We start from the raw sequence: 13,088 nt of genomic DNA, 5'->3' as shown, positions 1-13,088 counted from the left end.
TGGCTACAATCCGGGCCCCTTTACAAATTTTCCACTTGCTATCACCAAAAGTGGTGTGATAGCCTGCATCATCTAGCTGCCCTGTACTAATCAAACTCTTCTTGAGTTGTGGCACATGACGCACTTTGTGCAAAACAAAAGTCATACCATCAGCAAAAGAAAACTGGACACTGCCAATACCTGCAATGTCACATGCATAGTTGTCTCCCAAATAAACAGTGCCCTGCACCTCACCTGAGTACTGTGTAAACCAATCCCTATGAGGTGTTACATGAAAGGAGGCACCTGAATCAAGAATCCAAGTATGCATGTCCACATCAGAACCCATAGCAAGGGTATGTGCATCCACAGAAGAGGCATTGAGTACATCAGTGCTACTGTCACTGTCACAACTACTAGCAACATTGATTTCCTCAATTAACACAGTGCTCTTCTTGGCATTTCCCTTGTCCTTTGCATCAGTTTCAGCACCCTTGTTCTTCTCTTTCTTCCACTCATAGCATTCCCGTTTATAATGCCCTTTCTTTCCACAATGATGACACACAACATCTTTCCTACGAGATTTGCTGCGTGCCCTGTCCTTACTGTCAGATTTCTCCCTCTGTTGAGACCTGCCTCTCAAGTGCAATGCATTAGAAGACCCACCTGTGGTGTTCTTCCTGTTCATCTCTTCCATCAAGAGAGAACTCTCTACATCTGCATACTTAAGTGACGCACTTGAGTTACTAAGAGCTGTCCGGAATACATCCCAACTCTCGGGCAATGTGCATAGCAGAAAAGTAGCTTTGAACTCCTCATCAATCGTGAATTTCAGCTCTGTCAGTTGGCTGAAAATAGAATTGAATTCATTGAGGTGCACTGACATGTGCGTGCCCTCCTTCATGCGGAGATCCATAAGCTTCTTAAGCCAATACACTTTACTGGCAGCACTCTGCTGTGCATACAACTCGTCTAAACGCTTCCACATGCCCCATGCTGTCTGTTCATTCTCTACATTGAAGAGTAAATTGTCAGACACCGAAAGCATGATCGTGGAGCGAGCCAACTCGTCCACTTCTTCCCATTCTTCAACCTCCATATCAACCGGTTTCACACCCTGTAACTTAATAGGTTTCGCCTGTTTCTTCTGCAACAACACATTATAACATTGCTTCTTCCATATAGCAAAGTTATGAGCCCCTTCAAGCTTGCGAATGTGCAACAAATTGCCACTTTCACTGCTAGAAGCCATTCTGAGTGATTGCAAACACTGAAACCCTGTTTTGCCGACCTAAACACGCCCAAATGTGCGCAATCGAGCAAAAGACAGCTTGCTGTTACAGAAAAACAGCGAGCAAATTTCACGCGAAATCACCCCAAAACGGCGTACATTCACTGCCAAACCCTTACCAAAGGTTTCCACAAGGTGTATACATCATTTGCTTGCTGAAATTCCCTGTTTTAGGGCAAAAATCAGACCTGTAAACACCTGTTTTGCTGAATTTTCAGAACCTCGTTGGTGGAAACACCTGTAAGATTGACCTGTGAGACTTGCCCTAATGAAATTGCATCAAATTGACCCCGAAATTGGTCAATTTCAGCAGAAATAGGCTGCTGTTCGCCAGTTTTTGAAACCCTAATTTTGGGAAAACTGTCACCGGAGGTCGATTCTACACGGTGAGAGGATCCCTTCGCGACAGAGTTGATCGAAAACGGTTGAGTATCCTTCCCGCAGCGAGCAAAAACAGAATTCTGATCTGTGTTGCGAAGATGGCTCTCTTGGAAACCCTAAAGCTCTGATACCATGTGTGGGGGAGCAGGAGAGAGAGCCCACTTGCTGTCCTATGCAATGAGAGTGAAGGAGGAGAGGAGATTGGCGCAGAAAGAGCACACGCAGAGAAGAACGTGAGAGAGAGAGAGAGAGAGGGCTCGTTGGATTTTGGGAAAAAGCCACGCTATATTTTATTTGGGCTTCACCTTTGAGTATATGAGTAAGTGACTAGGGGGCCATTCACACTTGGGCCCCCTCACTTATAAGTCTTTTTAACTTATAAGTTATAAGTACAAGGCACTTAGGCCTTTATTCCCTAACAGTTGCATCCAGACTTTCTAGACAATGAAGTTTGAAACACATCATGTCCATGATCTGGCCAACAACAATGGGCTGGTGCATTCATCCATAGTGTTTTAGATACGTCTCGTTGGCTCCTTGCCAGATGCATGTGCATTCAACATTGAACTCCAACACATGGGTCTAAATCATTTGTAGGGAGCTTTCTTTTGCCCCTCTGTCGCTCACAAGCTGTCAGGCGGCAGAAGTGTTCAAGGGTTTAGCTCGGATCTAGTACTCCGCACAAACTCAAGGTTACTTTACTTCACTTGAAAGAACTGAATTGAACTGAATGAAAGAGAGAGACGCAGGGAGAGAAAAGAGAGACGACACGTCATGTCGGATCCCAACAACCCTCAAGGACCCTTACTCTGTTGCCAGAGCAAGTACGTGCTTTTATTACTTGCACACATAAGCATTTCCATCAGAATCCATCAGAATCCTTCAGGGGAATTTTCCAGTGCATTTAGCCTATCATACCTATTTTTGACATTTTTCACTTATTATTTTAAAGAAACTTTTGTTGGAAAGTAGGTAGGGCAATTTTGCTAAGTTTGTATATAAGCAAACTAGAGCTAGCACTATTTGGCAGAAGAGGCAACAGGAGCTAAGCTCAGCAGGCAACTTCTCAACAAGACCCCTTGGCAGTTTCCCCCTCCAAGCAAGAAGAACTTACAGCCCCTAGCGTTTTCCATCCACAAGCATTCCCAGCGTTTTTGGAAAGCATCACAGCCTAGCGTTTTGCATCATCACACCATCGCCAAAAGACCCCAGCAGATAGCGTTTTTGCATCAGCATCCTCAGCAGCAAAAGACCTTCTCTAGCGTTTTTGGTCCAACTTCAGCCTCTAGCGTTTTTGGTCCCAGATTCAGCCTTTGCAGATTCAACAATGCAGCGTTTTTCATCATTGAAGTACCTGCATATTCAGCCCTAAAAAGTAGCAGATTCAGCCCGGAAAGACCATCAGTTCAGCCTTAAGAGACCTCAGATTTCAGCCCTAAACCTGCAGATTTTCAGCGTCAAAGGACCACAGAAAACAGCCCCCAAATCAGCGTTTTTGGACATTCGCAGATTTCAGCCCATAGCGTTTTTGGACAGCAGTAGAAAGATTGCAGATTTCAGCCCTAGTGTCGGTCTCGTCGTCCCCGTCGTCATCGCCGACATAGCCTAGACTTGCATTAATCTCATGCATACCGTTTGTACCAGATTGTGCAATCATAAGTAGACCACTCTTGCCGACGAGAGTGGGGCCTTCGGAGGAGGGTTTTACAACGTCTCTGGTGTCGTATCTCTCTTCTCTCTCTCTCTCTCTCTCTCTCTCTCTCTCTCTCTCTCAGTCTCATACACTTGCACGCACAGTGTCCATTCACTTTGTTTGTGATCATAGCATTCTTACATTAAGAACGGAAGGCTCTCCCTTCCATAAGAACAAAAGGAACCTTGAGCACAATTCGGAGCACTCATCTTGAGCAAAGCGCTAACATTCATTCCGTTGCACCTAACAATCCATCAGAATCCTTCAGGGGAATTTTCCAGTGCATTTAGCCTATTTTACCTATTTTTGACATTTTTTACTTATTATTTTTAAGTGACTTTTGTTGGAAAGTAGGTAGGGCAAATTGAGTAAGTTTGTATATAAGCAAACCTAAACTAGCACTAAATGGCAGAAGAGGCAACAGGAGCCAAGTTCAGCAGGCAACTTCTCAAGCAAGACCTTGGCGGTTTTCTTCTCCAAGCAAGATCCAACCTTGCGTTTTCTTCATCAGCATCCACATTGGCGTTTTTCCTTCCAGTAAGAAGTACTCGCCAGTAAGTCCCAGTCCTTGGCGTGTTTGCATCAGATCTCCACCGCAAGAATGTTTGAGCCCTAGCGTTAGTAAAAGCCATCATCGCCATCCAGTTCTGGCCTAGCGTTTTCAACAGGTACAACCTCAGCATGCAACGTTTTTCAGCCATGAAGAACCTGCAAATTCAGCCCTAAGAGACTAGCAGATTCAGCTTGGAAAGACCAGCAGTTTCAGCCCTTAAGAACCTCAGTTTTCAGCCCTTAAAACCTACATATTTTCAATGAAAAAGATCATCAGAAAACAGCCCCAAATCAGTGTTTTCATTAGCGTTTTTGGCAAACAACAGATTTCAGCCCATAGCGTTTTTGGACAGCATATAAAAGATTGCAGATTTCAGTCCTTAGGTCTATGTCGTCATCCCTGTCGTCGTCGTCGACATAGCCTAGACTTGCATCAGTCTCATGCATACCGTTTGTACCAGTTTGTGCAATCATAAGTAGACCACTCTCGCCGACGAGAGTGGGGCCTTCGGAGGAGGGTTTTACAACGTCTCTGGTGTCGTATCTCTCTTCTCTCTCTATCTCTCAATCTCATACACTTGCACGCACAGTGTCCACTCACTTTCTTCGTGATCATAGTACTCTCCATTAAGAACGAAAGGCTCTCCCTTCCATAAGAACTAAAAGGAACCTTGAGCAAAATATGGACACTCATCTTGAGAAAGAACAACATTCATTCCGCTGCACCTAACATTGGTATCAGAGCTTTGGCAGTGTTCTGTATCACTCAAGGAAAGAACCACAAGAACCACAAGAATCACAAGAATTTTTTTTGCTTGTTGCGGTCGCACGAACCCAAGTTCGCTTGGGCGTGTCGATCCCTAATCGTGTTTTTGAAGAGTGACAGGAATCCAAGAAAGAAGGGCTTGTCCAGCCTCCCCTTGTGTCTCTATTCACTCATTGAGAGCGGACCGTGCACGTAGTGGCCGGCCAATCGACGTGAGGTGGGAAAAAGCAACCTTGGTGTGAGCGGAAGGCCGCCAAGGGGTGTGCGCGCGGAAAAGAGTAGAACTCGGGTGAAGAGAAGATCCTTCTCAAACACAGATTGCAAGCGAAAGAAAACCTCAAGAACCTCAAGACCCTCAAGAACCCAAGAACCCAAGACCCTCAAGAACCCAAGTTCCTCGTGAACTTAAGAACCAAAGATTATAGTACATGGTCGTCACCCGAAGCGGAATGGATACTTCGCATACAGGTGATGAGCATGAGAGAGGCGACGAAGAATTTTCCTCACCAAGAGGATTTTCCGACCCTCCCCCTTCGCCATCTACGCCACAAAGTGTACCAAATCCTATGGAGGCAATGGTCAAGACGATGATGGACATGATGGCCAAACAAGAAGCGACTTGCATTGCCTTGGAATGCGAATGCGACGAACGAAAAGAAAGAAAAGCACAAAGAAAGGAGGAAGCTGCAGCAAGACGCGCGGTCTGGGAGGTCGAGCGTGAGGCTCAAAGAGAACTACGCACTCAAGAATTGGTTCGACAAGTACTTGCCTCGAAGTCGGAACCAACCAAAGATCGTGGGAGTTCCTCAAGTGGCGCAAGTGTCACAAAACGGGAGCGTACACGAGCACTTAGAAATCTGAAAAATATAATACTTTGCAAACATGAGAGAAGGGAGAAGATCGACACAGTATTGGGGACCAGAAGATGGGCTGGTCCCCCCCCGTTAAGAGTTTTCTTTTATTCAGGGAGAATTCTTATACAAGCACGAGAACCCGAGGAAACCCCTCCGTTCTGTAATCTTAGACCCGAAGGTCGTGCTTTCCCGTAAAGAGCTTGGGCACAAGGCCGTTCCTTCCCGTAAGGGGCTTAGGCACAAAGCCGTACTTTCCCGTAAGGGACTTAGGCGTGAAGCCGTACTTTCCCGTAAGACGGGAGATTCCTGCAAAACAAACCACACAAAGCAACAATTCTCAATGCGTATCAACACTGTATACCTGTCGCTCCTTCCTCGGAAAAGCGACCTCCGTACTCAGTCGTCACATGAACACTTGCAGTTTCTGTCGCCAGTCTCTAGTCCAGAATCCTAGCGCTAGCACTTTCTGCTGCTTCCGATATGTCCAGAAATTGAACGTTGGCTGTCCTTTCATAGGCCCTGGCACCCAACGGGAATAGGGGCCCAAAAAGCAGAGCCTGGCGCTCCTAGAGAGAGGAGAGAGAAAGATTGCAAATTCAACCCCCCACCCCCCTGCGTAGTTTTTTTAGCGCTGCCTTGTTTTGAGGGACTTGCTTTATTTTATTAATAAAGGCCTGGTCACTTAAAAGTGACGGCCACTTTAATAAAATAAAGTGTGAACCTGTTCGAACTTTAAAAACTCACTTAGTTAATGAAAACAATGCTACACGGACACATTCCAGGCATCCGCGGGTGCAGGACATGACACAGATGCAATGCAGACACAGACTCCTCGCGGGAAAACATCTGTCCTCCCGCGATTGTTCTTGCTTTTCGTAAAAAGCTTCATTAAACCCATCTTTATTCTTGCGCTTGCGTTCTTACGCGTATTTTCTTACTCATTTCGGATTTCCTCCTTAGCCTACGGGATGCCCCCTTACTGATGCACCCGTCACCCATCATGTGACGCATCAGGGGCACTCGTAACCCGGCCCTTTCCACCGAACTTACGGAAACTCCTTCACGATGTTTACTGTCACCCATCAAATGACACATCAGAGTTGTCCGTTCTTGATGGCAGTTCTTGTAGCTACAATCTTTTAACAGTTCCTAGTGCACACAATAAAATATCCTAAAAAAGAGATTAATCATTAAAAATAAGAAAATAGTCCAATTAGCAACATCCCTCTGGCTTCTAAACAGTTGACCTCAACTGTAGTGCTTGGACATATACCTCCAGTATCTCGGGATAAGCTGCTAATTCCTCCTGCGTCATCCACTGAGCATCTAGATTCGAATAGTTCTTAAACTTAACCAAATACTTCCGTGTTATCTTTCCGGATTTGAGAGGCCGCTCCTGATGACTTACTATCTGCTCCGGTTGGAGTATTTCTTCTGTTTCCTCAACCTCAGGAGGTTCCTCAACACTAGGCTGGCTCAGAGGCAGTCCCACATACGGCCGGAGTAAACTGACATGGAAAGCATTATGGATCTTCCAATTAGGCGGTAGCTCTAATCGGAAAGTGACATCATTCACTTGCTCAGTGATCTTAAATGGCCCATAATAACGGGTAGAAAGTTTTACTACTTTCCCCTTATGAGACGCTTGTTTCTTAAGTCTTGCCTTCTCAAACTTGAGTAAGACTAACTGTCCGACTGTTAAGTCGAGATTCCTTCTGTGCTTGTCTGCAGCTTTCTTATGCTTTTCTTGAGAGCGTAGAATAGCTCTCCTAACTTGCCCGTAGGTTGTGTCCAAATCCCAGACAAATTCATCTGCTGCAAAGATCTTATCCTTAGTTAAAAGGATGGGTGGAAGCAAAGGCTTACACATAGAGAATCTCAAAAGGTGCTTTCCCTGTCGATGAGTGTATGGTATTGTTATACGCATACTCGACAAGAGGCAAATATTTCTCCCAGTCAGATTGCCGGTCTGACACATAAGCTTTTAACATATCCAATACTGTGGAATTGGCTATCTCACTTTGCTCGTCCGTTTGAGGATGGTAGGCAGATGAAAAATTCAGCTTCGTACCAAGATTATCCATCAAGGCACGCCAAAAATTTCCTGTTATGCGAGGATCTCGATCACTCACAATAGACTTAGGCATTCCATGATGCTTAAAGATCTGTGCCAGCAAGACCCTAGCCATATGATCTGCTTTGATCGTTTTCTTGACTGGTATAAAGTGTGCTTGCTTGCTAAACCTGTCCACAATGGTCCAGATCGCGTCATTTCCAGTCTGAGTTCTAGGGAGGTCCATGATGAAGTCCATGGCAATACTTTCCCAAAGTTCATTAGGCATAGGCAAAGGTTGTAGCAACCCAGGCGTCTTATGCCGATCATACTTCACTTTTTGGCAAACCAACATTCCCTGACATACTTATCAATGTCTGCTTTAAGGCTAGTCCAAAAGAAATACCTTTCCATTGCTAAGGTCGTAGGGAGAATACCCCGATGACCCGCATAAGGCGAAGCGTGTGCTTCATCCATGATCTTCTTTCTTAATGGTTCTGCAACACAAATGGCCTGATGGTGGTAGAGATAACTATCCCGAATGGAATAGGGAAACTCATTCTCTCCACGATGTAGCTTTCCCCAAATGGTGGAGAAGTTTGGATCATTCGGATATAAATCCGGTAGTGCTTCTAATTCTTGGTGATACACCGAAGTGATAGCGTTCACCCTGGCCGCCTAGACAATGCGTCTGCGACTACATTCTTACTCCCAGCCGTGTGAAGGATCTGGAAGTGAAACATAGACAAAAAGTTTGCCCATCTCATCTGCTTCTCAGATAGTTTCCTTTGCGTAAGAAAATACCGCAAACTCTGGTGATCAATTGTTACCATATACATGTGGTAGTGATGGGTGTGAACACACTAGGACCGTCGGGGCATTTTTTCCCTCTTTAGGAGGTTTTTCCCCGCGTGCATTGTATATACGTCCATCACTCTAGGGCTATCTATCTTTCCATTGCACACTAAGTAACACACTCTCTATTGTGTGCCTAGAGCTTCCTTCGTCTTCTCCAAACTGTGTGCGTTTCTCTGCAACCCTAATTCCAACAATTGGTATCAGAGCAGGTCACGTCTTCCCGGGCTTAGTCGCCAGCTGCTCCAGCACACGCCTGCTCACCTTCTCTGATTTCAGTGAGCTTTGGCGAGAGTTCGCAGGTCGACAAAAATTTTGATTTGGGCTCATTTCGGCCTCCGTTTCCACTACAGGCAGTACTGCATAGGCTATTTCTTCATTTTGTGCAAAATTTCTGTCAGTGCCGCTTTCTGCATAACAGGTGCCTTATAGTCTTCTATGGTTTGTGCTATATAGCACAGGTTGTTCCCGCTCCGTTTCTCCTATTTTCGGGCAGTTTTCACATCAGGTGCAGCATTTACCATGGTTGACAACAACAACACAGATGTGTTCAAGATGTTTGCTGCTGAGGACAGGTTGGATGGGGACAACTACCCTATGTGGGCTTATATGATGCAACATGTTCTTGTGTCAAAGGGTGTCTGGAACATTGTGCAGGGCATTGATGTACGTCCTGGTTCTGAGGATGTAGGCTTTTTCCAAAGCTTAGTATGCGACACTACGGACCTTTCCAGATCACTGAAAAGATAAATGATGTCTCCTTCCGATTGAAACTGCCAGATACTTGGAGGATTCACAATGCATTCCATGTGAGTCTCTTGAAACCTTTTAACGGTGATGTGCCTGATGATGGGGAGCCTGATGAGCAACCCGAAGTCTTAAGTGCAGGAACTGATAGACAAAATGACTGCAACATTTTGGTCTGATTGATCTCGAATAGACATGGTTGCAATAGGGGTTAGTCAATCGGACATCGATGAGGTCCCGATTGGACCTAGATGTGATTGCTAGCTACATTGCCGATAAATCATGCTCTAAGATCCGAATGAGTTTTGAATGTCATGTGATGTCCTCTGATGTCGTGTGATGTGACTGTTGATTGGTACATGTGCTAGATGTGTGTTCCTAGTACGTAGGTACTAACAATCAATGTCTGCTAAGATGGTTTATGGCTTTTGTTGGTTTTGTAGGCGTAATCGCGGTCAATTACAATGCTTTCAAGAGGGGGGTATGTCACAAAGTGATGACATGGCTACCGACAGCAAAAACCCTAATTTCTGCCAAAAACCCTAAAAATTCTGCAAACCCTAAAATCTGCCAGAAACCCTGATTTTAAAAAACCCTAATTTCTGGAACCCTAATTTTGCAGAAACCCTAACTGCTGGCTGAAACCCTAAAAGTTGGCCCCATTGCCACGTGGCAGCAGCAGTACGGATTTCCGGAAAAAGCGGGCTGCTTTTCCCTCTTCCAAGAGACGCTATTTGCGTTTTTTTTTTGGCTACACATGAGAGAGAGAGAGAGAGAGAGAGAGAGAGAGAGAGAGAGAGCATCATTGCTTTTATTTTATTAAAAGCCACGCAAAGAAAGCTTGTGAGAGAGAACACTTGCTTTTGATTTTGAAAGCTTTTGGGGCTCTGCTTTTGGGCATCCCTTGTAACTTTAAATAAGTGGTTTGGGCATTCACTTCTCAGAGCATCTGGACGTAGAGTCTGAGTGAATCCCGACCCTCTCTCTTGTACTTTGAACAAATTAATATAAAAAGAAATACCGAAAGGGGCGCCAATCTTTGGGGCCAATATCTCTAGGCACGGAACTCCGCCGGGCCAGTGCAAATCTATTGTGATCTGTGAATTGTTTGAAGTGGTTATTTGGTGCTGTCACGATTGATTCTTGACTTGGAGTGTCCAAGTCTGTTACAGATACTCACGTTTCAAACACGGAAGGGGGATTCAGAATGGGAAGTTGGATGGGGAACGGGCAACGGAGACCTAATACCTGTAACTATGCCCTGCGGTATTCTGAATAGAGGTGTGCTTGATGCAAGGTATACTTAACTTACCATTTCCTTTGTCACTCTTAGAGGCCATAGATTCCTCGTCTTGTTGTGTACCCAGGATATGAGAGGGGATGTTAGAGTTTTGGAGGTCATCTCCTCAGTTTCCCGGTCTAGATCTTGCGAGGGAGGGCTCCTTGCCCAGCCTTGTGAGGCCTTCCTAGATTCTAAGCAGATGGGGGGATTTTCCAAATGGTTTGGCCGGCCAGTTGTCGCCTTTTTCGTGGACGCCCTAGTTATTCCCTAGGGTCGTGGGGTTTCTTATGAATTGGGTCAAGCAGACTATGTGGTCCCCTATATAGGGAGGAGGGGTGACCCATTTTGACATATTGTAGAGTTGCAAAGTATGTACTCTCTTTGGTTATATCAAAACTTGCCGCGCAGGCTTTGTCCTGCACTCTCTGTCCATCTTCTCTCTCTAGTGTTTTCTCTCTCCTCATCTCCTCTCTCTCCCCCTCGTGTTCTTTTGTCACTATGCCTTCCGTTGCACTTTGACCACTGCAAGTTAAAAATCAGTCCCAAATTCAGATTTGGAGACAACCACTTCATCACCTCTCAGGGCACAACTGCCCTCAACCATCCAAGAGCAAACCATTAAAGACATGGTGGAAGAGGATAAAAAGCATCAAGCAGCCCTTAGGAGGTCTACAAGGACTAGAAGGCAACCTTAAAGCTTGACATATCCAAAAGGTAAATCTCATCGCTCATGGAGAGCTTTCTCATACAGGCTTGATGGACTGACTCTGATGAAAAAGACAACACCATGCACACATCATAGAGACAGATTGCCAAGAAGTGCTATTGGAAAGAGACTAAAATGCATCTGGAGATGAATTAGACTCGAAGTTAACAGTTGCCTATTCTGCTGCAAGATGAGAAACAAACACAATTATTCCAAGCTGCAAATTTGAGGCCACACATGCTCTCCATGATGCATAAACATGTTTCTTCATGTGTCTATTATTTATTATGCTGCTGCATATTTGAGGCCACCCATCCTCTCCAGGATACATAAACATGTCAAAAATGTGTATAAAAATAGACACGAGAAGATAAAACTTAACGAAAACTAGCGTGTACCTGGATTATAGGGAATCGCAAGATCATCCTTTTGGTATACAAGTGCCAAAAAGCATACAAAAGCCCCAATGCTGCACCTCGGCAAGCCTCCTCCTTGGCACTAAGATGTGATGAACTGTTCCATGTGAGAGACATGATAGAAAGGGAGCCAGCGATGGCACAGGAGAATACAAAAAGGGCACGATCCCTGCTTGTCTGAAGTTTTTGAACTAAAAGTGCATTATCCAGTGCAGAGTCTTTGTCCAAAGAAGCTCCTACAATGGCTCTCCAAACCAGCTTCAAGAAGCCAAAGATGATATCTGTTGCAGAGGCTACATCCTTGTCCTCTGGATGTGTAACCAGCACCTCTCCGAGCAGAAAGACAATTTGAGACGTAATAAATAGTGCAAACCTAAAAAGATTTTCAGGAAGAGAGAGCCGCAAAGTGCTGTGTTTGGACCACAAAAAAACCTCGCATATGCTGGACCCCAGAAGAAGCCATACAAAAATGGAGATCAAGGTTTGCAGAATGAAACAACGTAGCCAACGCTTCTTCGGGACATTGAAAGCTTCTGCTGCTGAAGTGACCATCGAGAGAAAGCAGTAAGAGACTGCTTCTGAGAGGGAAAGAAGCCAGGGCCACTGCTACTGAAACTGAAATGAGAGGCAATACAAGATGATCGCCAATAAGAACAGGTGAAGCGCTGCTGAGCTAGGGTAAGGGGATGAAACGAGACCTCGAATCAGGCAGCTGCTCCAGAAATTGAGAGTTTCTAGTTTCTCTCATGTAAAGAAGTCTGTGGTACTGTGTAAGAATGTGTAGGACTTCGACCTCTGCTAACAACCTGCAAAATAAGGACCGTGGAGCTCAAGGTAGAGCTCGCCTGAGAGTCACGCCATGGCCAAGGAGTGGAATCCTGTCGCAAAAGTGATCAACGGGAACTCGTTCATTTTTTGAGGCAGGCGGGAACGGGCTCTCTCTCTCGGTGCTTCTCTCTTCAGCGCCACGTGTGTCTCTCTCTCTCTTGAGACTAACAGGTCTTGAGTTCAACTCTCGTCGTCGGATAGATCTTTTAATGTCTCTTGGGATAGTTTCCTGCGACGTTAAAATTCTCTTCTTCTTCTTCCTCTCTCTCTCTCTCTCTCTCTCTCTCTCTCTCTCCCCCTTGAGTCCGAACCTCGTCAAATAGATCTTTGAGGTTTCTTGGGATTGTTCCTATGACGTTAACAAGTGATAAAATCACAAGTCCTACCTTCAAAGAAATGAAAAAGGTGACTACTAGCATGGCATAAAACAAAAACAACATAATTAACCTAGTTGTGATTCACTTCTCGTTTGATTCACATTGAGTTGAGGGTAATTGAGACATTGTTCAGTGTGCACAATAGGAGGCCATGCAATATAGGTGTGTATTATGTGTTTCTACCTAAAGGAGAACGTAGTGAACTAAAATGTCTCGATAAACGTTTATTTACTCATTTCTAAGCTGATCAGCTTGCTATAACTCTCATTCAATAAACCTACCTCCCTATGCCATGGTTGCTAAAAAAA

The 13,088-nt window shown here is 45.0% G+C and overlaps 1 protein-coding gene across 1 annotated transcript in view; it reads right to left on the bottom strand.

Moving 5' to 3' along the window:
- The window catches only part of LOC147426612 (nucleoporin protein Ndc1-Nup protein), a 48,439-nt gene extending 35,920 nt beyond the window's left edge, over positions 1 to 12,519 (bottom strand). The window contains exon 1 of the mRNA XM_086499002.1: positions 11,558 to 12,519. Within this exon, the coding sequence (XP_086355128.1) occupies positions 11,558 to 12,127 (570 nt within the window). The 5' untranslated portion in view covers positions 12,128 to 12,519. The remainder of the gene's footprint in view (positions 1 to 11,557) is intronic.
- Positions 12,520 to 13,088: the final 569 nt, after the last annotated feature.

Source organism: Adiantum capillus-veneris, chromosome 24 (genome assembly GCF_014529385.1).
Source record: "Adiantum capillus-veneris isolate H3 chromosome 24, ASM1452938v2, whole genome shotgun sequence".
Classification (NCBI taxonomy): Eukaryota; Viridiplantae; Streptophyta; class Polypodiopsida; order Polypodiales; family Pteridaceae; genus Adiantum; species Adiantum capillus-veneris.
The sequence above is the reverse complement of the archived record's forward strand: the minus strand, read 5'-3'. Positions and strand labels throughout refer to the sequence as shown.